The 27,664-nt window shown below is 43.4% G+C and overlaps 1 protein-coding gene across 1 annotated transcript in view; it reads left to right on the top strand.

Moving 5' to 3' along the window:
- Positions 1 to 22,819, top strand: part of LOC124545884 — a 118,858-nt gene extending 96,039 nt beyond the window's left edge. Inside the window, exons 3-5 of the mRNA XM_047124845.1 lie at positions 10,008 to 10,168; positions 22,490 to 22,590; positions 22,651 to 22,819. Of these exons, the coding sequence (XP_046980801.1) occupies positions 10,008 to 10,168; positions 22,490 to 22,590; positions 22,651 to 22,819 (431 nt within the window). The remainder of the gene's footprint in view (positions 1 to 10,007; positions 10,169 to 22,489; positions 22,591 to 22,650) is intronic.
- The last annotated feature ends 4,845 nt before the right edge of the window (positions 22,820 to 27,664 follow it).

The following is a 27,664-nucleotide window of genomic DNA, read 5'->3' as shown; positions in this document are numbered from 1 at the left end:
CAAATATCCTCTCTACATCCAGCAGTTACTGATGAGAGTGGCTAGAGCGACTCTCTAGCACTTGATCAATGTGCGATTACACCTCCATAACTCCTATGCTTTACAGCTGGGTGAAAAAATTTAATTTTGCCCCTCATTTTTGAATTTACCGACAATTTCTGAATTTACTGTGAATAGGTGTAGGGGACTTAGACAGCACAAGTATTCTAGGTCGGTCATATTGGACTGTGATGTAGTAGTTAGACTGTGCCAGTATTAGAAATGTGATATAATGAAGAGAGTACCCGGTAACCTACATCCTTCCACATCAGCGATAAACAAGTTCAGTTTATACAAATAATAAATATTTTGTTATTACTTTTATTATTATTATGTATTATAATACCACTACAATATGCTCTGTAATGCAATGAAATTAGCATTTGAATTTACAGCAGAATTCGAATTTATTTCCAGGTGTGAGAGGGAAGGGGAAGTGAATTCAGCAGTTTAATTAATTAGTCAATTAATTTGATATAAAAATGCATAGAACCTTTCTTTTACCTTGCAAACTTCAAAGGCAAAGGTTCCAGGTTCAAGTCCTGGACTGGCACACAGGTTTGATCTCTGAGAGTAAAGGGCTGAGTATTTCCTAGAGAGGGAGGGGATAGTTAAGTGATTAATTTAATTATATACTCAATTAATTTGATATCAATTTGATGTCGAATTATGGCAGTAAACAAAGGTCAATTTGCGTATCTCTAATAAACTAAGAAAATTGTGCGAAGGAAAGGACACTTCTACTAACCTCAGTAACCCAACTGTCACCTCCTCCTAAGGATTTGTGGAAAAAGGACTTGGACATAAGTCTTTATTCAATCATGTTCATGCAGTACGGCCATCTAGGGTGTTCACCACGAGATCTGGACTCCAACTGACTTAGTACACATGGCCACCACCAGAGGGCACTCTCATCTGTGACGTAAACCAAGATGGCGGCAAACAGTGTGTTCACCAAGAGCTCCATACTCCAACTGACTTAGTATACAGCGCTACCGCCAGAGGGCGCTACTGTGACGTCAGCTGATGACGCAAGTACCGCAATCCAATTTGGAGGCAAACAGTGTGTTCACCATGAGGCATAGTACATATTGACAACACCAGAGAGCGCTACCACGAACTTGGAATGAATTTATGCGAGTGCCACACCCACCTGGACTTGGAAGGAAATAGTTGAAGTCTCCACCACGATCCTCAACTGACCACCACGCCCTCTTACCAACCAATGTTGTCAGGCTAATGTACACTAACGTGCACTAACATACACTAACGTGTAGTAACGTGTAGTAAAGTGTACTAACATGGACTAACATGCACGAACGTGTACTAACATACACAGTGCATGATATCATCCAAGATGGTGGGGGGGGGGGGGGGGGAAATGGTGGGAAAACGACTCTGCCTATGATGGACATAAGTTTTTATTTTGCAAGAAATGTCTCCACCATGAGATCTAGACTCCAACTGACCTAGTACACATTACTGCCACCGGAGGGTAGTGTCATCCCTCCTGTGATCTAATCCCAGTTTGTGGTCTGTAGGGGGCAAATGGTGCAAGAATGACTCAAGCTGTGCTGGGCTGCTGGGAAGAGTAAGGAAGGGGTGCCCTCTATTTATTTTGGAACATTTTATATAGGGATGGAATATATTTATCACACTGACACAAAACACTCGCCCTGATGTGCTTGGGTTCACAATACACAGTCTGTAGACATGCAAACAACTCCTAATTTACAGAAATAATTTCAGTCCAGACTTGCAAACTGCTCTTAAGTAATGCAGCACAGTGATGTGTAGACGCATTCAGTACTCATAAACTGTCAAAATAATGCAAAGCGCAGCCTACAGACCCATGTACAAAATAATGCAATCAACACCACAAACACCATCCGCCATCCCCTGTCCATTAGAGTGCACAGGAGGTTAGCGGCAACCCCCGCCAAGTGACGTGGCCATCAGCTGTCAAACCACACACAGACGCCCATTAAGGTCCTGCACACATGAGGTGGTGGCACCCATTTCATACTTGACACCAAAGAAATTCCTATCCACATAAGTGTTCACCTAGACAGAGGTGCTGGCACGACCGGCCAGGGAAGCGCGCACTGTCTCAGTCGCGAGTTGCCGCCGAACGCAGGTGAAAGTTGCATCTACTTTTAGGTGTGCAGCCACTGTTATACTGACCTTACAGATCTCCAATGCACAGCTACCGTATGCGGGACACCTGTGTGGGCAGCACATGTATTTACGGTTGATGACAGAGTAGCTAAAACCTTCGCAAACCCATCTAATCCATCAGGAATACTTGGATGGCTGCACGCTGCGCTATAATGGGGAGTATTGCGAAATTTCTTTATCTGTGCTAGGGCCCCACTGCAGCTTTGCATCATTGCGTCAGCATCGGTGCCTAGGTGACTTCTGTATTGGATGAAGTTATTTGAGCTTTTGTAGCTCGTAATTTTTCTCTGTTTGCGGGTAGAGTATAATGATGATAGCATGTTGGGCTGACTGATTTGAAGGGACACGGATCAGTTTTGGGGTGTAGTAACTGTATCTAGTTTGGAGACGTACCACATTTCGCGCATTTCCACCAAATGGTCAAAACACGGTCCTGTTGCAGTAACTCAGGTCGTTCTGTTTCTACATGGTTTGCAGGAGGTGATGGATATGTCTTTATATGACTTATGCTCAGTTCCAACTTAAATTGGAATAATCACATGCGGAAAGTGGTAGAAATGGGAGCGGTTGCAAGATGCGTTGGGGGTGACTAAAACCACTTTGGAATTTTACTGTAGCAGCTAGGTTTGGGAAAGGTGACTTGTTTCGAGATATGAGAGTGCCAGAAATAAGACTGAGTAGTGGTTGTAATCATTAAAGGAATTGTCAGTAGGATCCAACACAGGTATGTGCTTGAATGGAATGACCCATCCCAAATCATGGACATGATTTTTAGCAAATAGCGTTACACTAGAGATCTGAGAAACTAGTGTACATTTTCTTATGACCTCAATTGGCACATCATCTACTACTACTGTTGGTGTTCCTTCTCAATCAGTCATCGCTTATAACTCAGTGGATATATCACGGAACCTCTGATAGGGTCTTGAGACAGAATGCACTACAAATACTACAAAATTATTGGTTTGAGGGAGTGGTTCAAATGGTTCAAATGGTTCTGAGCACTATGGGACTCAACTGCTGAGGTCATTAGTCCCCTAGAACTTAGAACTAGTTAAACCTAACTAACCTAAGGACATCACAAACATCCATGCCCGAGGCAGGATTCGAACCTGCGACCGTAGCGGTCTTGCGGTTCCAGACTGCAGCGCCTTTAACCGCACGGCCACTTTGGCCGGCCTGAGGGAGTGGCAAATACTACTTACATACTACGTTCCTTCGCCAAATCACTTTCAAAATGTGGTAAATTTAACAAGAGGTTGCATCGTGGGCTATGTGTTGGTCTGATAATACAGATTGCTATGAGCACCATCACAGTATTTGTCGAGAAAATACCACCTCATTCAGAGGTAATGTCATACCTCGATTCGTAAAGGAGGTATTGCTTTTAACATGGATACTTGTGTGCACTTGTAGAACCAAGATCGCTTTGACAGTAACATGCAGTAGTTGTTGCGATCGGGATTTTTTAACATCTGGCCGATTACGTCTCTCTTTCTACGACACAATGGTAGCACTCACAGGAAGAAATCTAAGAGACATGCACACCTATCGTTGATTTTTGGTCAGTATTATTTCGTATCGTAGGCAATCATCTATTGACGAAGTATTAGACTTAGTAGTAGGGGATGCGTGATATATTCACATTTGATCATCAGGTTTATAAAGTATGTGTTTGTGTAAGGGAAATGACTATGTCCAGTCGTAAGGAAGGTACATATATTTCCCTTTCCAGAGCCATAGCCTTCAGCAGGGTGTATTTCCGATACTTCGCTCATTGTCGAATGCCGTTCAATTAAGGTCGCAATTATAACATTTAATTGTAAGTATAATTGCAAAAAATATATGTGACCGGTTTTCTAGAATGATTCTGTTATGCATGGTCTGTGGTGGGAATGATTCACGTTTCCCGTTAACGGCAGCATCCGTCTGAATGCAAAGGCCTGTTGACGTCTAGGAATATATCTGAGTTAACTTTACCATCCTCTAGACGACTGAATAGTGAATTAATACTTAGTATGTGTTGGACAGCTTTCGTGATCAAGTGGAAATTTGAGAATGAATATGGAGGTGCGTTTGCGTTGGATTGTTATTCCCTCCCATGTAAATTGTTCGGTTGACTGCTTCTGCACATTTCGCGCCTTTATTTAGTTGAGAGAAGATCGATTGTGGAGTGTGCATCTAGCAGGTGAAAGAGATGTTTGCTTGTTCTCTAGACATGAGAAACACCTTAGTTGCCTTGTAAATTATATGGATGATTTGGAATCTGCTACATCAGCGAGATCGGTATTCGCGGGTGGAAATATCATTTTTCATCTGTTTGTTTCTAGTTACTCAGTGGTCTAGAGCACACTCCTCCTTGCTAAAGTTTCGAGTTTGTACAGAAACAATTTCCAGTCTATATCTTCGGAATTATGTTGCGTGAGCGATCGGGAGGCTACTGCTGTGTGCTTGATATCGAGAAGTACCGCGAAAATGATATAATATTATGGTAAGCTAAGCGAAAATACTTGTGTTCTTGTATTCAAGCTCCTGTCATCAATGGGAGAGCAGTGTAATTGAATAGGAGTATTTCTGTATTTGACGATATGTATGGCACTTTGCGAGGTTTAGTTGTCGCTGCAATATGGCGATCAGCGTCAAATAGTCTCATCTGTAGAAAGAAAGAAAATTCAGACGGTGCTTCCCTAGGACTGAGACGCATCGTGACATATAGCTGGTGCTGGTGTGAGCGTAGGTATACCATAATTTTTTCGGGTGCTGTACAGATATAAAAGATAACTACACTGTTGTGTAAAATGTGTCTATATTGTATTGTAAAGTTACTGTGGCTTATTTGTTTAAAATGTGTATATATTGCATTGTAAAGTTACTGTGGTTTATGTTGTGGTATGACTAAAGAAGATTACTCTGTGTCCTATCGTGATGTACATATAGATTCAGCACATCGATAACCGTGAGATATTTTTTTTTTACATGGAAAATTATGTGCACTATAGATACTGAGATTGATTCCAGAAGCACAGCCATAAAGAGGAGACATTACCTGTACATGGATCGGTGTCAGACTGTAGCAGCAATCGTAACATTAACTGCAGTTACACTGGTAAATATGTTCCTGGCTTCCAATATCCTTTTGAGTCTCGAATGTATTTGACGATCTACAGACAAATTTAGGGGTTTAACTGTCAATGTACCTTAGCGATCTGTGCAAAATAGTTTTACCACTGAAAGTCTCATCTGCAGAAAAAAAGTTGGATGGTGCTTCGATACTGACGACAACAGTAATTCAGGGGGTATATTCGATAAGAGCCAATCATAATGCTCGATATAGGCGCCTCTACATAGCAGTGAGAACATTTGCGTATGTTGAGAGCAGGGAGGGTAACACGTGATGGTGTGGGTAGTACGTTAGGTCCACGAGGAAGACTGCATTCGACGTTATTCTGCGTTGTTTTCGTAAACAGGTTCTGTTAGGGCAGGAATTTTCGTTCATACAGGCTGAGACATCAAGAAAGCGAGCAAAACTATTTCTGGGACACTATACAATTTTCGCGAGGTCAACTCAGTTATTGTTTTGTACATAGTCACATGACATGAGTATAAGTTTGAGAACATTGTTAGATGTGTTTGCGAAGGTTTGTAATTCCTCTGAAATCAATGGTAAAGACACATGATGCCTGTAAGTGTCTCGCAAATGGGGGCCATGCCTTCGAGTTCTATGTCAGTATAACAGTGGCTGTATACCTGAAAATAAGATGCATCTTTCACCTGCATTTGGCGGTGGCTCGCAACAGTGACAGCACGCGCTTCCCTGGCCAGTCATGCCAGGACCTGTGTCTAGGTGAACGCATTTGCAAAGGAATTTCTCTGGTCTCAGGTATAAAAGGGGCGCCACTGCCTCATGTGTGCGGGACATTAACAGGCGTCTGTGTGTGGTTTGACAGCTGGCAGCTGCATCACTTGGCGGGGGTTGCCACTAACCTCCTGTGCACTTTAGTGGCCAGGGGTGGCGGACGGTGCTTGTGGGTGTTGATTGCACTATTTTGCGCATGGGTCTGTTTGCTGTGTTTGCGTTGTTTGGACAGTTTACGAGTACTGAGTGTGTCTACACATCACTGTGCTGCATTATTTAGGAGCAGTTTGCAGATCTGTACTGAAATTATTCCTGTAAATTAGGAGTTGTTTGTGTGTCTACAGACTGTGTATTGTGACACCAAGCACATCAGGGCGAGTGTTTTGTGTCAGTGTGATAAATATACTCCATCCTTAAATAAAATGTTCCAAACCAATAGAGGGCACTACTTCCTTACTCTACCCAGCAGCCCAGCAGAGCTTGAGTCATTCTCGCACCATTTGCCCCCTACAGACGACAAACTGGGATTAGATCACAGGAGGGATGACACTACCCTCTGGTGGCAGTAATATGTACTAGGTCAGTTGGAGTCTAGATCTCATGGTGGAGACATTTCTTGCAAAATAAAAACTTGTGTCCATCATAGGCAGAGTCATTTTCCCGCCATTTCCCCCCACCATCTTGGATGACATCATGCACTGTGTATGTTAGTACTCATTAATGCATGTTAGTCCATGTTAGTGCACGTTAGTACACTTTAGTACACGTTACTACACGTTAGTGCATGTTAGTGCACATTAGTGTACATTAGCCTGACAACATGGTTTGGTAAGGGGACATGGTGGTCGGTTGAGGATCGTGGGGAAGACTTAAACTATTTCCTTGCAAGGCCAGGTGGGTGTGGCAGTCGCAAAAATTCATTTCTAGTGCATGGTAGCTAAAAAATGGTTCGAATGGCTCTGAGCACTATGGGACTTAACATGTATGGGCATCTGTCCCCTAGAACTTAGAACTACTTAAACCTAACTAACCTAAGGACATCAGACAACACCCAGTCATCACAAGGCAGAGAAAATTCCTGACCCCTGCATGGTAGCGCTCTATGATGTTGTCAATATGTACTAGACCTCATGGTGAACACACTGTTTGCCACCAGCTTGGATTACAGTATTTGCATCATCAGCTGAGGTCACAGTAGCACCCTCTGGCGTTAGCGCTGTGTACTAAGCCAGTTGGAGTCTGGAGCTCTTGTTGAACACACTTTTTGCCGCCATCTTGGATAATGTCACAGATGAGAGCACCCTCTGGTGGTGGCCATGTGTACTAAGTCAGTTGGAGTCCGGATCTTGTTGTGAACACCCTAGATGGCCGTACTGCATGAACATGATTAAATAAAGACTTATGTCCAACTTACTTTTCCCACGAATCCTTAGGAGGAGGTGACGGTTGGGTAACTGAGGTCAGTACAAGTGTCCTTTCTTTCGCACCATGTTCTTAGCTTAGTAGAAATATGCGAATTGACGTTTGTTGACTGCCATAATTCAAACTTGGCGCCAGTTCATAGGAAGAAGTGGCGGTCAGGTGACTTAGGTTGTTGGTTGTAGCCCATGTGACCTATCTTCCCGCAGCTTTCTTAGCTTAGTAGAGATAACCATGGTGTGATGCAGTATCCTGTTGGAATTTGAACTTCCCACCATTTTTCTGGGGGAGGTGGCTGGTGGGAGAGTGAGGTTAGTGCAAGTGTCGATTCTTTCCCACAATTTTCTTAGCTTAGTAGAGAGACGTGAATTGACCTTTTTTTACTGCCATAGTTCAAACTTGGCGCCAGTCCATAGTAAGAAGTGGCAGTTGGGTGACTTAGGTTAGTGAAGGGGTAGTCCAAGTGGCCTATCTTCCCGCAATTTTCTTAGCTTAGTAGAGATAACTGTGGTGTATGCATTATCCTGTTGGAATTTGAGCTTCCTCCCATTTTGTTCTGGGAGAGTGGATTAAGTTAGTGGAGGTAGCCCAACTGACCTTTCTCCCACCAAAATTCAAACTTACCACCAAAAGCCATCTTGAATGACATCATGGCCATCATCTTGGATGACGTCATGCACTGTTGCCAAGTCTACACTCCGCCATATTGGATGACGTCGTCACCGCCAACGTGGATACGTCTGGGAACAATGGAAAGTGGGGCAGAACACAGGTTGTCCCAACACCCGTGGCGTGTAAAGCTATAGCAAGATTAGAGAGAACAAAATGCTGGGACCTAAGGTTGAAGAAATGTGTGCTGTCTCGCTTGTCTCTTGTATTGAGTCTTTTTATGTTACCTATATTTAATTTTGTGCTACACAAAAGATAAAGTTATTAACTAATAGGCAATAAAGAGTGCAAATTTTCTGAAGAGTTATTATTCTCCTGGTTTCAGATAATCCCCCCCTCCCCCAGTATTAATTGTGAGTTTTTCTAAGGGGGGTAGGACGTCAATCGGGCCGACTGGGAGCAGGAGAGGCACCACAAGACATTTAAATTTCCGCTGCCTGGAATGTAGATTTGATGGCTTCCATTACGAAATATACACGTTTGAATTACACAGAGTGAAATACAGTGACACGTGATAGAAGAATGCTGTCTGAAGAGGTGTGGCACAGCTCTTTGGCACACTTATGACCAAATGAGATGTTTTAGATTTCCTCGAACATATATGTTTTACATATCAAAATCTTCAGAAAGATGTGCACTACAAAATGAAAGTATTTTTGAAAAATCAAGTTTTTTTAAAATTTTTGACATCCTACCTCAAACGCACGAAGGGGAGGGGGGGGACACCATCAAGTTTTTGCCCGCAATATCGTAGATCTCGGGTTGGCAGTACCTGAGGGCAAAAGTTGATCTGAAGGTGTTTCATTTAATTTTTCATTTCATTTCTTGCATACTTAAGAACTTGTTACCCAGTATTTTCAAACAGATAACACATTTTACATTTTCATCACATAATAACATAAGTGTTTCATATTACAAGCAAATATTATATACACCAAAGAAAATCAAAGTAATAATAATAGGTGCAAAGAAAATTAGGCAAAATATGAAGTGCAGATTTGTGAAAGTAAATGGAGTGTGTTAAGTAAAATTGTTACTAATTTAGAAGAAGATAAAAGAAAGATAGGAAAGGATATATAAGATGGCTGCCCGCCGTTCTTAAGGATCGGTAGGGAAAGCCTCGGAATTTCATCGAGCCTTTGCCTTTTTATTTTCCATTAAAGTTTTGTATGTAATTTGACTGTGTATTAAGGATAGTTATTTACTGTTATGTATACTGAACAGTGTTTATTTATGGCATTGTATTGTTTTAAGTGCCAGGCAACAAAAGTCAGTGACTGTTTATAGACTATCATGAACTACATTTCATAAGTAATTATTATAATAGTTATTACTGTCAGTTCTGAGGGGCTCATCATGAAGGCAGATCTCGGAATGGGGTCATCGAGTTATTCATTTTTGTTCAATATTTTCTTTGTTTGTAAATTTGCATGTAGTAGTTTTTGCATGCATTTCTATCGCTAATGTTGCCATACATAATTATATAGGTTTGTAGCTACGGTTGTGTTATGTGTTACCTTGTGTTACCTCTGCTTCATCTTATGCTACATGATGTTCACTTTCTATATCTGTCATTTAACATGTTGGTTATGTTTATTATGGGTACGGGTCCATGTGGCTTTGCTCTTGGAAATACTGTTCAATGTTCTCTCTTGGTTTGCGTGCTGGTCTGAATTCCTGAGGGAGTTGTATGTGCAGTCTAGTGTCGTCTTGCCTGTGTATGTAAGGTGCAGTGTGGTGCTACATATTCGGGATAGCTAATTTTTATCCAATGCAAGTGTGTTAGATAAGGACTATGTCCAATTAAGAAATGTATCATTCCGAATATTTCCGCGCATTGTTGCAGACCACTCGCCGACTGATACGGAAGCTGTGACGCAGGCACTATCCAGCTTGAGAGCAGTGTACAACACGACGGCACCCTGTGGCCAAGAGTCGCGCCTTGAGCTGGTCAACTTGCCGGGAGAAGACATGGACGAGTTCCGCTTGCACATTGGACATCAAAAAGTAAGTGGCAGCAGCAGACTGATTTTAAAATACAATTATACAGACGGAGTTCGATATAGGGAATTTAAAAAAGTGGAGGAGCTAGTACAGGGTTCGGACAAAAAATGGAAACACCAAAAACACAATATATTACTACGCTAATACAGTGCAAGAAAGTCATTGGCATTTAAGGGGGAACGTTGATGAAAAACACAAACTATTTTAAAAATGCACCACATCCACAGTTCTGGAGAAATGGCAATGAAATTTTGTACTACGCTTTACATGAAAGTAACACATTTACATACAAAATCCTTTGATTATACATGTTCAACTTTTTTAAATGAAATTTGAAGTTTTATTTTCAAAAAATAGTGTATGTTCCTTTTTCTCAGGAAGTATTCAAAAGATTTCTACAAAAATTTCTCTGTTTCATCTCTTTATATGTTGTAAGCTCCTCTTATGAGGTTTTTGGAATTTTCATAATTTTTTAATTATAATTCCACAAGTACACATTTAACTTCATGCAAAATTCCAAGCACTTTGCCCCATATCTCAGCTTGCAATCAGAATTTCAAAATTTGCTCTTGAGACAACGTTTATTAGGTTTACAGAAATATGTGTACAAAATTTCATAATTCTAACATTTATAGAATCTGAGAAAAGTTACATAAACATTAAGAAACAAACTTTTCAGGAAATGCAATTTAAAGTTCAACCTAACTTTTTTCCTTATGTCACTTCTTCAGAACGCACCACATTTGTACTCTGGGTCGTCTTTCCCTTCAAGGCTTCTCTTCTGGTTTCTTGTTGTCTGTCTTCTTTCCTTTACCAGGTTTACAACTGACTTTTCAGCTGCAGAGACGCGCTGTAAATCTATTTTTCTCAGGATGTCTTGAGGAAAATTCCTATCTTTAAGCCCAGTCTTTCTAGTACCTTCATCGTCCCGATGTTCCCATCATTAAATACAAGAACTTCATCATAAGTTCCAATTCTGACAACTGTAGCAGATGCAAATGTGTTTTTAGGGCATCGTTTCCATATGAGTGAATTTAGAGACTCATTTGGATACTGGGTTTCGCTAAGAACACACTTTTTGAGAAGTGCAGGATCGGCCAAAGATGATCTATAAAACCAAAGAGTATGTATCACGGCCTTCTAGATGTATCCTGCACATGTTTGGTTGAAAGTAATACACAGAATCGTTGTTCACTGAGCTGGTATTGAAGTGCTGTTTCAAAACGTGGGCATGGCACGGAGGCCGCGTCACACATTTAATTAATTTTCAGACACTTCCGATGCAATTTTAACATTGAAACTTTGGGAACTTATTGTCCATGAGTTGTACTAACAAATAAAAAATAACTCGAAAATTGACATTTTTGGTCAGTTTTATCAGTGTCCGCACTTAACACGTTTCCCAGTCGTCTCCAAATGTATAAATGCAGCTCCTGTATGGATTTCAAGCCAATCTTACAGCATGTCTCCTGCAAAATAGTGACACGTTCAGGAAACGACAAGGGAGGGGGATAGCTGTCACGCACCCTTTCTCCAAAGCATACCACAGAGGCTCAATAATATTGAGATATGGTGACTGTGGTGGCCAGGCGATACGTCAGAAGCTGTGCCACCCATTAGCACTCACATTCTGGACCATAAACATTATGTACGACTGGATCAGTAGAAGCAGTGGGACAAAGTCGGTTCTGGCGCAGTTCTGATATCAAATTAATTATTTGTTGTTATTGTCGTTGTGGTCTTCAGTCCTGAGACTGGTTCGATGCAGCTCTCCATGCTACTCTATCCTGTGCAAGCTTCTTCATCTCCCAGTACCTACTGCAACCTACATCCTTCTGAATCTGCTTAGTGTATTCATCTCTTGGTCTCCCTCTAGAGTTATTACCCTCCATGCTGCCGTCCAATGCTAAATTTGTGATCCCTTGATGCCTCAGAACATGTCCTACCAACCGGTCCCTTCTTCTTCTCAAGTTGTGCCACAAACTCCTCTTCTCCCCAATTCTATTCAATACCTCTTCATTAGTTATGTGATCTACCCGTCTAATCTTGAGCATTCTTCTGTAGCACAACATTTCGAAAGATTCTATTCTCTTCTTGACTAAACTATTTATCGTCCATGTTTCACTTCCATACATAGCTACACTCCATACAAATACTTTGAAAAACGACTTCCTGACACTTAAATCAATACTCGATGTTAACAAATTTCTCTTCTACACAAACGCTTTCCTTGCCATTGCCAGTCTACATTTTATATCCTCTTTACTTCGACTGTCATCAGTTATTTTGCTCCCCAAATAGCAAAACTCCTTTACTACTTTCAGTGTCTCATTTCCTAATCTATTACCCTCAGCATCACCTGACCTAATTCGACTACATTACATTATCCTCATTTCGCTTTTGTTGATGTTCATCTTAATATCGTCCTTTCAAGAAACTGTCCATTCCGTTCAACTGCTCTTCCAAGTTCTTTGCTGTCTCTGACAAAATTACAATGTCATCGGCGAACCTCAAAGTCTTTATTTCTTCTACATGGATTTTAATACCTACTCCAAATTTTTCTTTTGTTTCCTTTACTGCTTGCTCAATATTCAGATTGAATTGCATCGGGGAGAGGCTACAACCCTGTCTCACTCCCTTCCCAACCACTGCTTCCCTTTCATGCCCCTCGACTCTTCTAACTGCCATCTGGTTTCTGTACAAATTGTAAATAGCCTTTCGCTCGCTGTATTTTACCCCTGCCACCTTTTGAATTTGAAATAGTGTATTCCAGTCAACATTGTCAAAAGCTTTATGTAAGTCTACAAATACTAGAAACGTAGGTTAGCCTTTCCTTAATCTTTCTTCTAAGATAAGTTGTAAGGTCAGTATTGCCTCACCTGTTCCAACATTTCTACAGAATCCAAACTGATCTTCCCTGAGGTCGTCTTCTACCAGTTTTTCAATTCGTCTGTAGAGAATTCGCTTTAGTATTTTGCAGCTGTGACTTATTAAACTGATAGTTCGGTAATTTTCACATCTGTCAACACCTGCTTTCTTTGGGATTGGAATTATTATATTCTTCTTGAAGTCTGAGGGAATTTCGCCTGTCTCATACATCTTGCTCACCAGATGGTAGAGTTTTGTCAAATTAATTATGCAAATTAATTAAATTGATCAATTAATTGCCCCTTAACCCCTGGTGACATGATGCATTTTCCCCGGCCAGCACGTGTCCATTTGCCCACCACTCCTCTGAGAAATCCCCCTCACTCCTGTGATGTCACTTACTCCTCACGCCCCTCCCCCCGTTCCCCCGCCCTTGGAAGTGGCAGGAATACTCGCTCAGCCTGTGTTGGGATATCGGACTGGGAAGAACATACAATGGTAGGCTAATATAGTGTGTATAAGGCATAATTTAAATAGTTTGTTTAAGAATATTGTTCATTTATTTCTGAAATCACAATACCCCTCGAAATTGATCCTGGCGTTTAAACAATTTAGATGATGTGTGGAATATTGTTTATATATGTCTAAAATCACAATATACCTCGAAATTAACACTAGTATAGGAATATTGTTATTGTTCAGTTATAATGCGGAATACTGTTTGAACAATTTGGGCAATGTAAAACAATTGCAGTACCGTGTTTTATTCTAATAGAGAAAGGAATCACATAATTACACTGTCACAGATCTTGCTAAGCATATCTGAAAAACTTTCTCATCCACACTCCATCCACCAGAGTCGTAGTCGCTGGAAGGAGCCCAGCACTGGGCTAGGGGCAGTGGCCAGTGTCCAAGATGCGGCAAGCACAGGGCTATGCTAGGAACTTTCTGTTGTCCAGGAAATACTACAGCCTTCCTCCTCCCTGTGGTACTTTCTTTCTTTGTGACACACCGACCATGCCACGTGAAGCTGGCAGTAGACCAGAAACCATGCTGCCTTCCTTTCTGGGACACTTTGCTTGCTTTTCTGGGAAATACCCCACCCTCTCTTTGTGGCACACTTCGTGTGCTTTTTGCAAGAAAACACTGCTGCCTTCCCCCTTGGCACACTTTCTTTGTGGTTCATCGTGGGAAATACCCCAGCCTTCCCCTAAGGGATACCGCCACATGCAATAACTCCTTCCAGGGGAAATGCCTGACTGGGAATCGACCAGAAATCTTGCTAAGGTCAATAAATTGATTGGCTAATTAACTTACAGTCACGCGATCGTGATGTAAGGGATGTAAGATGGATGCGGTAGTTCACCAGTCCCAGTTGCAGTCAGTCTCTGGAAGAGGAAGGAGAAGCATGAAGCATCAACAGCTGCAGTCAAGATTCTCATCTGCCTCTCCATCACAGAAGAAATCTAAAAATAAGTACTCATTACATGTGGTTGCTACTATTACCTCATGCAGCAGTTCCTCCTCAGCCTCATCTCTGTCAAGTTTCCTTTCTTTATTCAACTCCATGTCATTGGCCTGGGAATGCTTATTGTTACTTTTTTTTCTCCTTCTTTGTTCAGTGGCCTCTCGTGTGTACAGACTGGCAGTGACATCCAGTGTATCTGGACCAGCATCGACTCGTCTTGACCTGCAGTGAACTCTGGTTTGTCAGGACCAGCAGTGGCAGCACCACCATGGGATCCTGTAGCACACCTGGCTATCTCGTTGGTTCAGGTCAACGAGCTGCCATTATATATCCCACTCATTGATCTGTGTAGATTAGATTAGATTAGTTTTTCGTTCGTGTAATGCAGACACTCAGACAAGTCCCCAGTTCTCAGAAGAACTGTGCTGGGAGTCCTCCACTCCAAGGTGCAGGTCAGTATTGGTCTCTGACATACGCACCATCGCAGAACATTCTGGTGTTACTGCAGGGAAGAGTGTTGATGTGGTGTATGAGAACCTGCTGATTGCTCCCAGTGCTGTACTCTTTTTCACTTCAACTTATATTTAACAGCCAGTGGTTCAGTGCGCTTAAGTATTGGGTTAGAAGCATCAGTGGACAGTAACTGGCGTATGTAAGAGATTGAAAATGCACCGAGAAGTGTTAAAGTGCAGTTTACAGAATCGGAAATGGATGAACTGTGTTGTGCAGAACACTGTATCAACCAACAAATGATATCTGATTGTTCTCCATCTCCTGATATTTACTGTGCTGGTTTTACTCTAACATCATTGTACGATGACGTGACACTCATGGTGAGACTCGGAGATCGATCCATTTATCTGCAACACTCCACCATCACAGACTTTTTCGGCCTGTGGACAATGCTGTCTCTTGTGCTAGAAAGACTGAACTGTGGGCTGTTGTGTGTTCAAGCTGTGTGTAAAGACATCGTGAACTAGCTCTGTACGTATAGTGTGCATACATTTGGATCAGTGATGTGAAAAGAAGAAGCTAAAGGAACACCCATCAGTTTGAGAGAAATACGAGGGTTGGAACTTTAATAGTACCAAGTATTTATTTACAGCTCGTACAAAATAGATATGTGTTTCAAAGTTTTACTGACCTGTGAAGTAGTCACCAGCATTGTGTATAACCCGTTGCCAGCGATGTGGAAGTCGTAGGATACTCTTAGCAGTGCCAGTTGTGTTGACAGTTCGAGCGGCGCGGTCTATTGCCCGACGAATTCGTGGTAGTTCTGAAGCGAATGCCGTGAAGTGTTTCCTTCAGTTTACAAATCGTGTTGAACTCACGAGGGCTTATGTCAGGGGAGTGCAGTAGGTGGTAAAGCACTTAGCAGTCCCATCAGCCAAACAAATCAGTAACAGCTTGCACTGTACGTGCTTGAGTACTGTCCTGCAAAACGATGGTCAGGTCCTGCAGAAAGTGTCATCAATTCTGTCTCTAAGCTGGTCGTAGGTTGTGTTCCAAAAATGAACAGCATAGAGAAAGAAGTGATGACACTTTTTGCAGGACATGATCATCATTTTGCAAGACAGTGCTCAAGCACGTACAGTGCAAACTGTTACTGATTTGTTAAGGTCTTATGGGACCAAACTCCTGAGGTCATCGGTCCCTAAGTCTACGCACTACTTAATCCAGCTTAAACTAACTTACGCTAAGGACAACACACACACCCATGCCCGAGGGAGGACTCGAACCTGTGACGGGGGGAGCCGCGCAGACTGTGACAAGGCGCCTACCCCGCCCGGCTCACCTGAAATGGAGTAGACTACTGCCGGCCGCTGTGGCCGAGTGGTTCTAGGCGCTTCAGTCTGGAACCGCGCGACCGCTACGGTCGCAGGTTCGAATCCTGCCTCGGCCATTGATGTGTGTGATGTCCTTAGGTTAGTTAGGTTTAAGTAGTTCTAAGTTCTAGGGGACTGATGACCTCAGATGTTAAGTCCCATAGTGCTCAGAGCCATTTGAACCATTTGATCTCCTTTCAAATTGTATCGAGCAGATGGAAGTTACGGGTTTGAAGACAACCTCATGAATCCATAGACCCTGCATATCAGCTGGGGACTGTTCAAGCCGGTGGAGGCTCTGTAATGATGTGGGGCGTGTGGAGTTAGAGTAATACGTGACTCCTGATACGTCTAGATACGACCCTTGACAGGTGGCACCGATGTAAGCATCCTGTCCGATCACTTGCATCCATTCATGTCCATTGCGCATTGCGTCGGATTTGGGCAATTCCAGCAGTACAATTCGACGTCCAGAAACACTCTTATGAGTTTAAACACTTCCGCTGTCCACCCAACGCCCCAGACATGAACATTATTGAGCATATCTGGGATGCCTTGCAACCTGTTGCTCGGAAGAATGCTCCACCCCCTCGTACTCTTACGGATTTAGGGACAGCCCTGCAGGATTCACGGTGTCAGTTCCCTCCAGCACTACTTCAGAAATTATTCAAGTTCATGCCACGCCGTACTGCGGCACCCCTGCGTGCTCGCGGGGGCCTTACACGATATTAGGCAGGTGAAACTGTTGTGGACTGACAAGACAGCCAGTCCACAGCGACGGGTAACCGAAAGGCACGCGCTTAAGCTCACGCAGGCTGGCGTGAGGTCTGGAACAGGATACGTAATGAATGCTATAAAGAAAAGTACGTAGCTGCTGCAATACTTAACTTTAATCCACAACTGGTGAACATTGGTCTTGTTACTGTACATGCTTCATTAGATACATAGCAAAGGATAAATGGCGCCTTTTTAGGTCGTAGCAATTGACTTAGCTGAAGGCTATGCTAACTATCGTCTCGGCAAATGAGAGCGTAACTCTCAGTGAACCTTTCCTAGCAACGTCAGCTGTACAACTGGGGCGAGTGCTAGTAAGTCTCTCTAGACCTGCCGTGTGGCGGCGCTCGGTCTGCAATCACTGATAGTGGCGACACGCGGGTCCGACGTATACTAATGGACCGCGACCGATTTAAAAGGCTACCACCTAGCAAGTGTGGTGTCTGGCTGTGACACCACAGAAACAGTTTGAAACTTCCTGGCAGATTAAAACTGTGTGCCGGACCGAGACTCGAACTTGGGACCTTTGCCTTTTGCGGCCCAGGACGGGGCGTGAGTCATGCTTGCGTAGCTCAGATGGTAGAGCACTTGCCCGCGAAAGGCAAAGGTCCCGAGTTCGAGTCTCGGTCCGGCACACAGTTTTAATCTGCCCGGAAGTTTCATATCAGCGCACACCTCGCTACAGAGTGAAAACCTCATTCTGTGAACCAGTTTCTTTGGCTCTTTAGTGCAATAAACACAACAGATACACGTAACAGAGACTTTAATCATCAATATTATTTCTCCTTCACTATTGACAACAGTCTGCCAATGGTGCAGTAACTTTTCGGCTCAATGACTGTACAAATCACGAATGTTTGAGGCGACGAACTCGTCGTCCCATGTTCGGAGCGCTTTTTCATCCGGATGGAAAGTCCCTTGAATATTGTTCGATAAAGAGCGGAACAAAGGAATATCTGGGGGTGCAAGATTAGGGGAATAAGGGAGTTTTGTTTACTTGTTTGTTTGTAACAAGTTTCATTACAACTTTTTGTATTGCTACATGTGCGTGTGTGTAGTGTAATATGCGTGCTCTATGATGCTGAACACGATGGTGATGATGATGATCATGGTGATAATCACGATGACGACGAGGAAAGGGAGACGGTGAAATCTGGTTCCGGCACGTAGCCCACTCTCGTGAGTAGTAGGACGGGTCCACCAAGCTTAAGGTCCGCAACCCACGGACGGATCACTGTCGACAGTGCCACGTGCTCTCACTTCACGTGACGCTGCGGAGAGGTTTGGTATTTCAACCAGGACAATGGAGCAAAATTTGGTGATCAGGAACTCTACGCCACCCACTCTGCTGCCCTTGCCGGCGAAATACTGGCAGTGAAAATTTTCCACCACCCGGGTTCGAACCGACTTATCTCCGGGTCGAGCGCCATCGCGTCAACGACCTCGGACACGAAGGCGGGCAATAAGGTGGATGTGGAATGACTTCCCAACCCAACTCCTGTATAGTGTTTTTTGTCAGCCCAGCAGAACACTGGCGGCCGTTATCGTGGAGAAGCGTCACTTCGTGTAGTCTTTCTGGTCGTTGTTCTTGGATTACGTCTGCCAGGCGTCTGAATTGTTGACAATAAATGTCACCAGTGATGGTTACAACTCGGGGAAGCAATTCGTAGCACATCACACCGTCGCTGTTCCACCACATACGTAACATTATCTTTCGTGGACCACACAGGCTTTTCTGTGGTGAGTCGCTGCTTTGTTTGGAATAACAGTTTCTTTCTTCTCGTTATGTTAGCACAAAGACACCACTCCTCGTCAGCAATAACGATGCAGGACAGTAATGGCCGGTGCTGTCCACGAGCCAATTGATGACGAGCAAGCAGAAGGGCACATTTGGCCACCCATTGATTTTTGTGATTTGGATTTAGAGCATGCAGTCATGCGGTACCCATTGAAACCTTCCCGTCTCCTCTATATCTCTTTTGTTACGAAACCTTCCCTCCTACAATAACCTATGAAACCTTCCCTTAAGATTTTTGTCTCTTGCTTAATAATAACAAATGAAATCTTCCCTTTGAAATTAATTAAAAAAAATGGCTCTGAGCACTATGGGACTCAACTTCTGAGGTCATTAGTCCCCTAGAACTTAGAACTAGTTAAACCTAACTAACCTAAGGACATCACACACATCCATGCCCGAGGCAGGATTTGAACCTGCGACCGTAGCGGTCTCGCGGTTCCAGACTGCAGCGCCTAGAACCGGCCACTTCGGCCGGCTGAAATTAATTCTCTTTCTCAATCTTCGCATACAAATTTAAATGCTGCTTATCAACAGTGATTTTCTGATTATTTCGACGAAACATAGAATGTGTCGTCGTCGTGGCCCTCAGTCGTTACCTCCAATAACCCAAAACAGTTCCTTACCTTTTTTACTGTTACTGGATCGCCATCTGACTGTTACATCGAACTGCGACATGAATATACTTACTCTGTTTTACTGTACTTTACTAGCTGCTGGTGGGCTGTCATAATAAGTGGCTGTATTTATTACCAAAAGCTGACGTTATTCTTTAATAGCAAAGCTGACGTTTCTCTTTAATTAATTTGACTGAAGTTACGTAATTTATAGTTAAACTTTTTCTTGACAACAATAAAATTTTGCAAAGCTTTAGGTTGATGGTTTTTGGGATGGATTATAATCAGTATTGCAATATTGCTGGTAAAAATTAATTATATTCTGAATGAAATAATTTTACAAACGTTCGAATGGGACTTACTTTCTACAATAATGTTACAACTAGCATTGCGGAAACGTACCTTCAGTAGTCTTGAGTTTCTCAAAAAAATAATTCAATAATATTAGTTCCTCTTATGATAATAATTAGCTGATGTCTCTGTACATCCGTTTATAATCTCTTGTAAATCATAGCTGGTGGCTGGCAGGCACACCGCTCCTCTCAACCTCTCGCTTCAGACCTGCTACCGACTCGCTTCACTTCTCACTTACTACTGACTTCCTACGAACGCTAAAGTGCGGTCTCTCCCGCCAATAATGGTTTCTGGTGCAGACAGTCCCTGCTACCATTACAAAATGTATCAATGCGCGGTCTTTCCCGCTCTTTTCTTAAAATGTATCCATACGCGGTCTCTCCCGCTCTTTTTAAAATTTAATTCTTTTGTGCAGACATTCCCTGCTATCACAATTATTTCCAACATGACAAATATTAATTATTCCTTCGTAATGCTATTAATAAAATATGAACATCTTTCATAAATTGTGGTTTGACAATAGACAATAGAAATATACACGTCTTACACCATACACCCGATTTTTGAACCTTCCCCATTGCATCCAAATGTCACGTGATTGGGGAATGATCACATTTCATCCTATTTGCCAGTTCAAGAGTGCACTGACACGGATCATTGTGGATTAATGTATTTAAACGATCTTCATCAAACCCCGAATTTCTTCCTGAAAGTGGAGAGTCTTTAATATACAAAAGATCCTGCTTGAAACGAGAACACCATTTTCCTGCCGTGCGCTGTCCAACGGCATTATCCCCATACAAGGCGCAAATGTTTCTGGTTGCCTCAGCTGCCGTCACCCCTCTACTAAGCAGAAGAATACGTCGGAAATGTTGCGATTTGTCCGCTTGACACTCCAGCTTCTAGCTTCCACAGCTCCACTAAGTATGTCCAGATAACAAAATGACAATATGAAAATATATATAATAATTAATAATATAATATAATAGTATAATAATAATTTAATATATAATAAAGTAATTAATAATAATTAATATAATAATAATAAAGAATAATATAATAATTAATAATTAATCATTCCAATCCCAAAGAAAGCAGGGGTTGACAGATGTGAAAATTACCGTACTATCAGTTTAACAAGCCACGGGTGCAAAATACTAACACGAATTCCAAACAGACGAATGGAAAAACTGGTAGAAGCCGACCTCGGGGAAGATCAGTTTTGATTCCGTAGAAATGCTGGAACACTTGAAGCGATACTGATCCTACGAGTTATCTTAGAAAATAGATTAACGAAAGGCAAACCTATGTTTCTAGCATTCTTAAACTTAGAGAAAGCTTTTGACAATGTTGACTGGGATACTCTCTTTCAAATTCTGAACGTGGCAGGGGTAAAATACAGGGAGTGAAACGCTATTTACAATTTGTACAGAAACCAGATGGCAGTTAGAAGAGTCGAGGGGCATGAAACGGAAGCAGTGGTTGGGAAGGGAGTGAGACAGGGTTGTAGCCTACCCCCGATGTTATTCCATCTGTATATTGAACAAGCAGTAAAGAGAACCAAAGAAAATTTTGGAGTAGGAATTAAAATCCACGGAGAAGAAATTAAAACTTTGAGGTTTGTCGATGAGACTGTAATTCTGTCAGAGACAGCAATGGACCTGGAAGAGCAGCTGAACGGAATGGACAGTGTCTTGAAATGAGGATTTAAGATGAACATCAACAAAAGCAAAACGAATGTAGTCGAATTAAGTCAGGTGATGCTGAGGGAATTAGATTAGGAAATGAGACACTTAAAGTAGTAAAGAAGTTTTGCTATTTGGGGAGCAAAATAACTGATAATGGCCGAAGTAGAGAGGATATAAAATGTAGACTGGCAATGGCAAGGAAGGCGTTTCTGAAGAAGAGAAATTTGTTAACATCGAGTATAGATTTAAGTGACAGGAAGTCGTTTCTGAAAGTATTTGTATGGAGTGTAGCCATGTATGGAAGTGAAATATGTACGGTATGTAGTTTGGACAAGAAGAGAATAGAAGCTTTCGAAATGTGGTGCTACATAAGAATGCTGAAGATTAGATGGGTAGATCACATAACTAATGAGGAGATATTGAATAGAATTGGGGAGAAGAGCAGTTTGTGGCACAACTTGACTAGAAGAAGGGATCGGTTGGTAGGACATGTTCTCAGGCATCAAGCGATCACCAATTTAGTATTGGAGGGCAGCGTGGAGGATAAAAACCGTAGAGGGAGACCAAGAGATGAATTCACTAAACAGATTCAGAAGGATGTAGGTTGCAGTTGGTACTGGTAGATGTAGAAGCTTGCACAGGATAGAGTAGCATGGAGAGCTGCATCAAACCAGTCTCTGGACTGAAGACCACAACAACAACAACAACAATATGAAAATTCAATTCAAATAGCAACAGTGAACTGCAAATAAAAAATGACAATCGATAGATAAACTGAAATACCAACATGCAAAACAAAAACACTATGAACATATCCACCAACCTAATACATTTACTCGTTCTACATCTTTAAAAACTCGATTCGTGCCATATCACCTTCTCGCTTTATAGGGTGCACGCAGCACTCTGAATGAATGATCGAATGATTGCGCAGGTACACCTGGAGTTGCTGGTGTCGGACATGTCCCCAGAGGACGCGCTATTGCCGGCGCACTCCTTCTGTGTGGACGGCGTGCGCGTGGGCAGCGAGCTGCTGCTCGTCGCCTTCGCCTGCGCCTGCACAGGGCCGGCGCCATGTGTGCGCAAGTGTTGCAGGGACCACCAGGCCTACGACCTCACCGGCGGCGGCGGCTGCGTCTTCGTCACGGAAGAGGAAGAGTACCGCGACCCCAGTACCGGTCACTGGCGGCCAGCGCCAATGGTCAGTCTCTCTGGTAGTCCTTTTGTGACGCCACACCCTCGAGGGATGGCGATGGAGTCGTAAAACAACCGTTGACTACCGTAGACTATCACAAGTAAGCGTAGACTACCGTAGCTTTCCTTGTAGCTTTGGTCTGTTAAGATTTAACCGCATTGCCTGTGCGTTAGGTGTGTTGCATACCTATCGGGCGTTACCTAATTTCGATCGCTTTATTTGCTAGGCGATCAGTTTCTTGTCAGATTCCCCTAGCAGCTGGAAGTGGTGAACTGTCTAGAAACTGAGTGAGGATATATAAGAGGGTGCATAACATACAGAACATTTTTGTTCTACATAGTTAGCCTCCCATCTGTTACTTAAAAAACAAAATTGCAACTGTAAATATTTAATTCGAGTCTTATTCAAAAATTGTTAATTGGTACCATGGAACATAAGGACGATTTAGTAAAAAAATGTAAAAAAAAAAAAACGATACGGGTTTATCATGTAAATCTAGAAAATGCAATTTCTTCAAAACAAAGCAAAATTAAAAACTCAAAACAAAAAATGTAGAACATTGCTTCAGTAGTTCATCGAGCTTATACACTACTGGCCATTAAAATTGCTACACCACGAAGATGACGTGCTACAGACGCGAAATTTAACCGACAGGAAGAAGATTCTGTGATATGCAAATGATAAGTTTTTCAGAGGTCGGATTGTAGCCTATCGCGAATGCGGTTTACCGTATCGCGACATTGCTGCTCGACTTGGTCGAGATCCAATGACTGTTAGCAGAGTATGGAATCGGTGGGTTCAGGAGGGTAATACGGAACGCCGTGCTGGATCCCAACGGCCTCGTATCACTAGCAGTCCAGATGACAGTCATCTTATCCGCATGGCTGTAACGGATCGTGCAGCCCCGTCTCGATCCCTGAGTCAACACATGGGAACGTTTGGAAGACAACAACCATCTGCACGAACAGTTCGACGACGTTTGCAGCAGCATGGACTATCAGCTCAGAGACCATGGCTGCAGTTACCCTTGACGCTGCATCACTGACAGGAGCGCCTGCGATGGTGTACTCACCGACGAATCTGGGTGCACGAATGGCAAAACGTCACTTTTTCGGATGTGTCCAGGTTCTGTTTACAGAATCATGATGGTAGTATCCGTGTTTGGCGACATCGTGGTGAACGCACATTGGAAGCGTGTAGTCGTTATCGCCGTACTGGCGTATTACCCGGCGTGATGGGATGGGGCGCCTCTTGTTCGCACTCATGGCACTTTGAATAGTGGACGTTACATTTCGGATGTGTTACGACCTGTGGCTCTACCCTTCATTTGATCCCTGCGAAACCCTACATTTCAGCAGGATAATGCACGACCGCATCTTGCAGGTTCTGTACAGGCCTTTCTGGATGCAGAAAATGTTGGACTGCTGCCCTGGCCAGCACATTCTCCAGATCTCTCACCAATTGAAAACGTCTGGTCAGTGGTGGCCGAGCAACTGGTTTGTCACAATACGCCAGTCACCACTCTTGATGAACTGTGGTATCGTGTTGAAGCTGCATGGGCAGCTGTACCTGTACACGCCGTCCAAGCTCTGTTTGACGCAATGCCCAGGCGTATCGAGGCCGTTATTACGGCCAGAGGTGGTTGTTCTGGGTACTGATTTCTCAGGATCTATGCACCCAAACTGCGTGAAAATGTGATCACATGTCAGTTCTAGTATAATATATTTGTCCAATGGTTCAAATGGTTCAAATGACTCTGAGCACTATGGGACTTAACAGCTATGGTCATCAGTCCCCTAGAACTTAAAACTACTTAAACCTAACTAACCTAAGGACATCACACAACACCCAGTCATCACAAGGCAGAGAAAATCCCTGACCCCGCAGGGAATCGAACCCGGGAACCCGGGCATTTGTCCAATGAATACCCGTTTATCATCTGCATTTTTTATTCGTGTAGGAATTTTAATGGCCAGTAGTGAAATCGTTCGAATGGTTCAGCATGTTCTTCAAGCCAATCGCGAACAATTGTGGCCTGGTGATATGCCCCAGTGTCATCCATACGTGAATGGCTGCAAATGGCCTCCAAGCAGCCGAACAAAACTATTTCCACTCAATTATCGATTCATCTGGACCAGAGGACCTACAATCAGCTCTTACCAACTGAAATCGGGACATCTCATAAGGCCACGAGCTGTTAGCAAAGGCATCCGCGTGGGTCGTCTGCTGCCGTAGCCCTTTAACGCCAGATTTCGCTGCACTGCCCTAACGGACACGGTCGTGATACGTCCCACAAATCTTCCTGCGGGCTATTTCACGCAGTATTGCTTGTCTGTTAGCGCTGACAAGGGGACACGAACGCCGCGATTCTAGGTCGTTAAGCGACGGTTCAAATGGTTCATACGGCTCTGAGTACTATGGGACTCAACATCTGGGGTCATCAGTCCCCTAGAGGGTTGGGGTTGTTGGGGGAAGAGACCAAACTGCGAGGTCATCGGTCTCATCGGATTGGTGAAGGACGGGGTAGGAAGTCGGCCGTGCCCTTTCAAAGGAACGATCCTGGCATTTGCGTGGAGCGATTTAGGGAAATCACGGAAAACAGGAATGAGAATGGCCGGACGCGGGATTGAACCGTCGTCCTCCCGAATGCGAGTCCAGTGTGCTAACCACTGTCAGTCCCCTAGAACTTAGAACTACTTAAACCTAACTAATCTAAGGACATTACACACATACATGCCCGAGGCAGGATTCGAACCTGCGACCGTAGCGGTCGCGCGGTGCCAGACTTTAGCGCCTAGCACCGCTCGGCCACGCTGGCCGGCCTATATCCTATTCATAGTGCGTAATGAATATAGGTACGAACCTCAATTACAGCTTCATGTTCTCTTTTTAATACATTGTCGGACAAAAATAGATTACCCTCAAGGACAACGTCATTTTATTGACGAGTGAGGTGACAAGTAGTTCATCATTGTAGGAGTACATGATAACAAATTCAGACCAAATAAAACACACATGCCACAGTAAATGATGCTCAAATGGTCGCATCAACACAGTGTACCCCCGTATGACGGCAACGCGGGCATCTGTTCTCGTGTGCAAACGATCACAAAACTTGCAGAATGGTATCCTGCGATGAGTTATCTCAATAATGATATTTCCACTCTGCAGCGGAATGTGCACTGATATGAAACTTCCTGGCAAATTAAAATTGTGTGCCGGACGGAGACTCCTACTCGGGACCTTTGCCTTTCGAGGGCAAGTGCTCTACCATCTGAGCTACCCAAACACCCGTCCTCACAGCCTTACTTCTGCCAGTACCTCGTCTCCTACCTTCCAGACTTTACAGAAGCTGTCCTGCGAACCTTGCAGAACTAGCACTCCTGAAAGAAAGGATATTGCGGAGACATGGGTTAGCCACAGTTTTAATCTGCCAGGAAGTTTCATATCAGCGCACACCCCGCTGCAGAGTGAAAATCTCATTCTGGAAACATCACCTAGGCTGTGGCTAAGCAATGTCTCCGCAATATCCTTTCTAAAAATGTTCAAATGTGTGTGAAATCTTACGGGACTTAACTGCTAAGGTCATCAGTCCCTAAGCTTACACACTACTTAAGCTAAATTATCCTAAGGACAAACACACACACCCATGCCCGATGGAGGACTCGAACCTCCGCCGGGACCAAATATCCTTTATTTCAGGACTGCTAGTTCTGCAAGGTTCGCAGGAGAGCTTCTGTAAAGTTTGGAATGTAGGAGACGAGGTACTGGCAGAAGTAAAGCTGTGAGGACAGGCGTGAGTCGTGTTTGGGTAGACAGATGGTAAAGCACTTGTCCACGAAAGACAACGGTCCCGAGTTCGAGTCTCGGTCCGGCACATAGTTTTAATCTGCGAGGAAGTTTCAATTATCTCAATCATCTTGCTCCTTTTGCTGCATTCGGGAGTAGTGCTCGAAAACCTCGGAGAAAGAGTACGTTCCTGTCCTAATTTCCCATACGGGTTTAATTGGCGAGACATCTAGAGTTGCTGGCCAGTTTAGTTGTTGAACACTGCTAAGGGCAGGCTGTGTCGAGGGATCCGTATTTGCACGTGCATTGTCCTGCTGAAAAAGCACATCACCTTCCTGTCGAAGCAATGGTAGTTGCACAGGGATAATAGCGTGTGGAATGTAGTGGCCTCCAGCTGTATGAAGCATAGAATGGGAGCTGTGTGTCGTGGGCGAATACACTGCGCAATAGGTAGGTCACCAGGTCTACGCTATGCACATGTACGTTCATCACTCGCATACAGAAAAAATCTTACCTCATCACTGAAGGCAATCGAGCGCCATTCCGCTCTCCAGTGAATCCTTTCACGACAACACAGTAGCCATTCCTGGCAGTAAATGGAAATGAGTGTTTGGCGCCATTGGCCGTTACGTCCCTTACGGGGCAGGTCCTGCCGCCTTCGTGCAGGTCTTATTAAATTCGACGCCACATTGGGCGACCTGCGCGCCGGGTGGGGCTGAAATAATGATGAAGACAACAAAACACACAGTCCCTGAGAGGAGAAAATCCCCAACACAGCCGGGAATTGAACCCGGGCCCGTAGGACGGCAATCCGTCACGCTGACCACTCAGCTACCGTTTTCTTCTTTTTTTGAACCTCATTTTGTTCGTTTTTTTCGTTCGTTGCATTTGCTTGGGGTGGACGTCGCGAGACACCCGTTTAAGTTCGTCCTTGATTAATTAACTCAGTTTTTTTATTTATTTATTTTATTACAGAGAGCAGCTAGCCCTCTGACCCAACACGCTGAGCTACCGTGCCGGCATTCTCATTTTGTTCGTTTTCGTTCGTTGTATCTGCTCTGGGCGGACGTCGAAAGACACCCGTTTCAGTTCGTTGTTGATCCATTAACTCAGTTTTTTTTTATT

The sequence above is a fragment of the Schistocerca americana genome, chromosome 8 (genome assembly GCF_021461395.2).
Source record: "Schistocerca americana isolate TAMUIC-IGC-003095 chromosome 8, iqSchAmer2.1, whole genome shotgun sequence".
NCBI lineage: Eukaryota > Metazoa > Arthropoda > Insecta > Orthoptera > Acrididae > Schistocerca > Schistocerca americana.
Note: the sequence above shows the minus strand (reverse complement) of the source record. Positions and strands in the feature narration are given on the sequence as shown.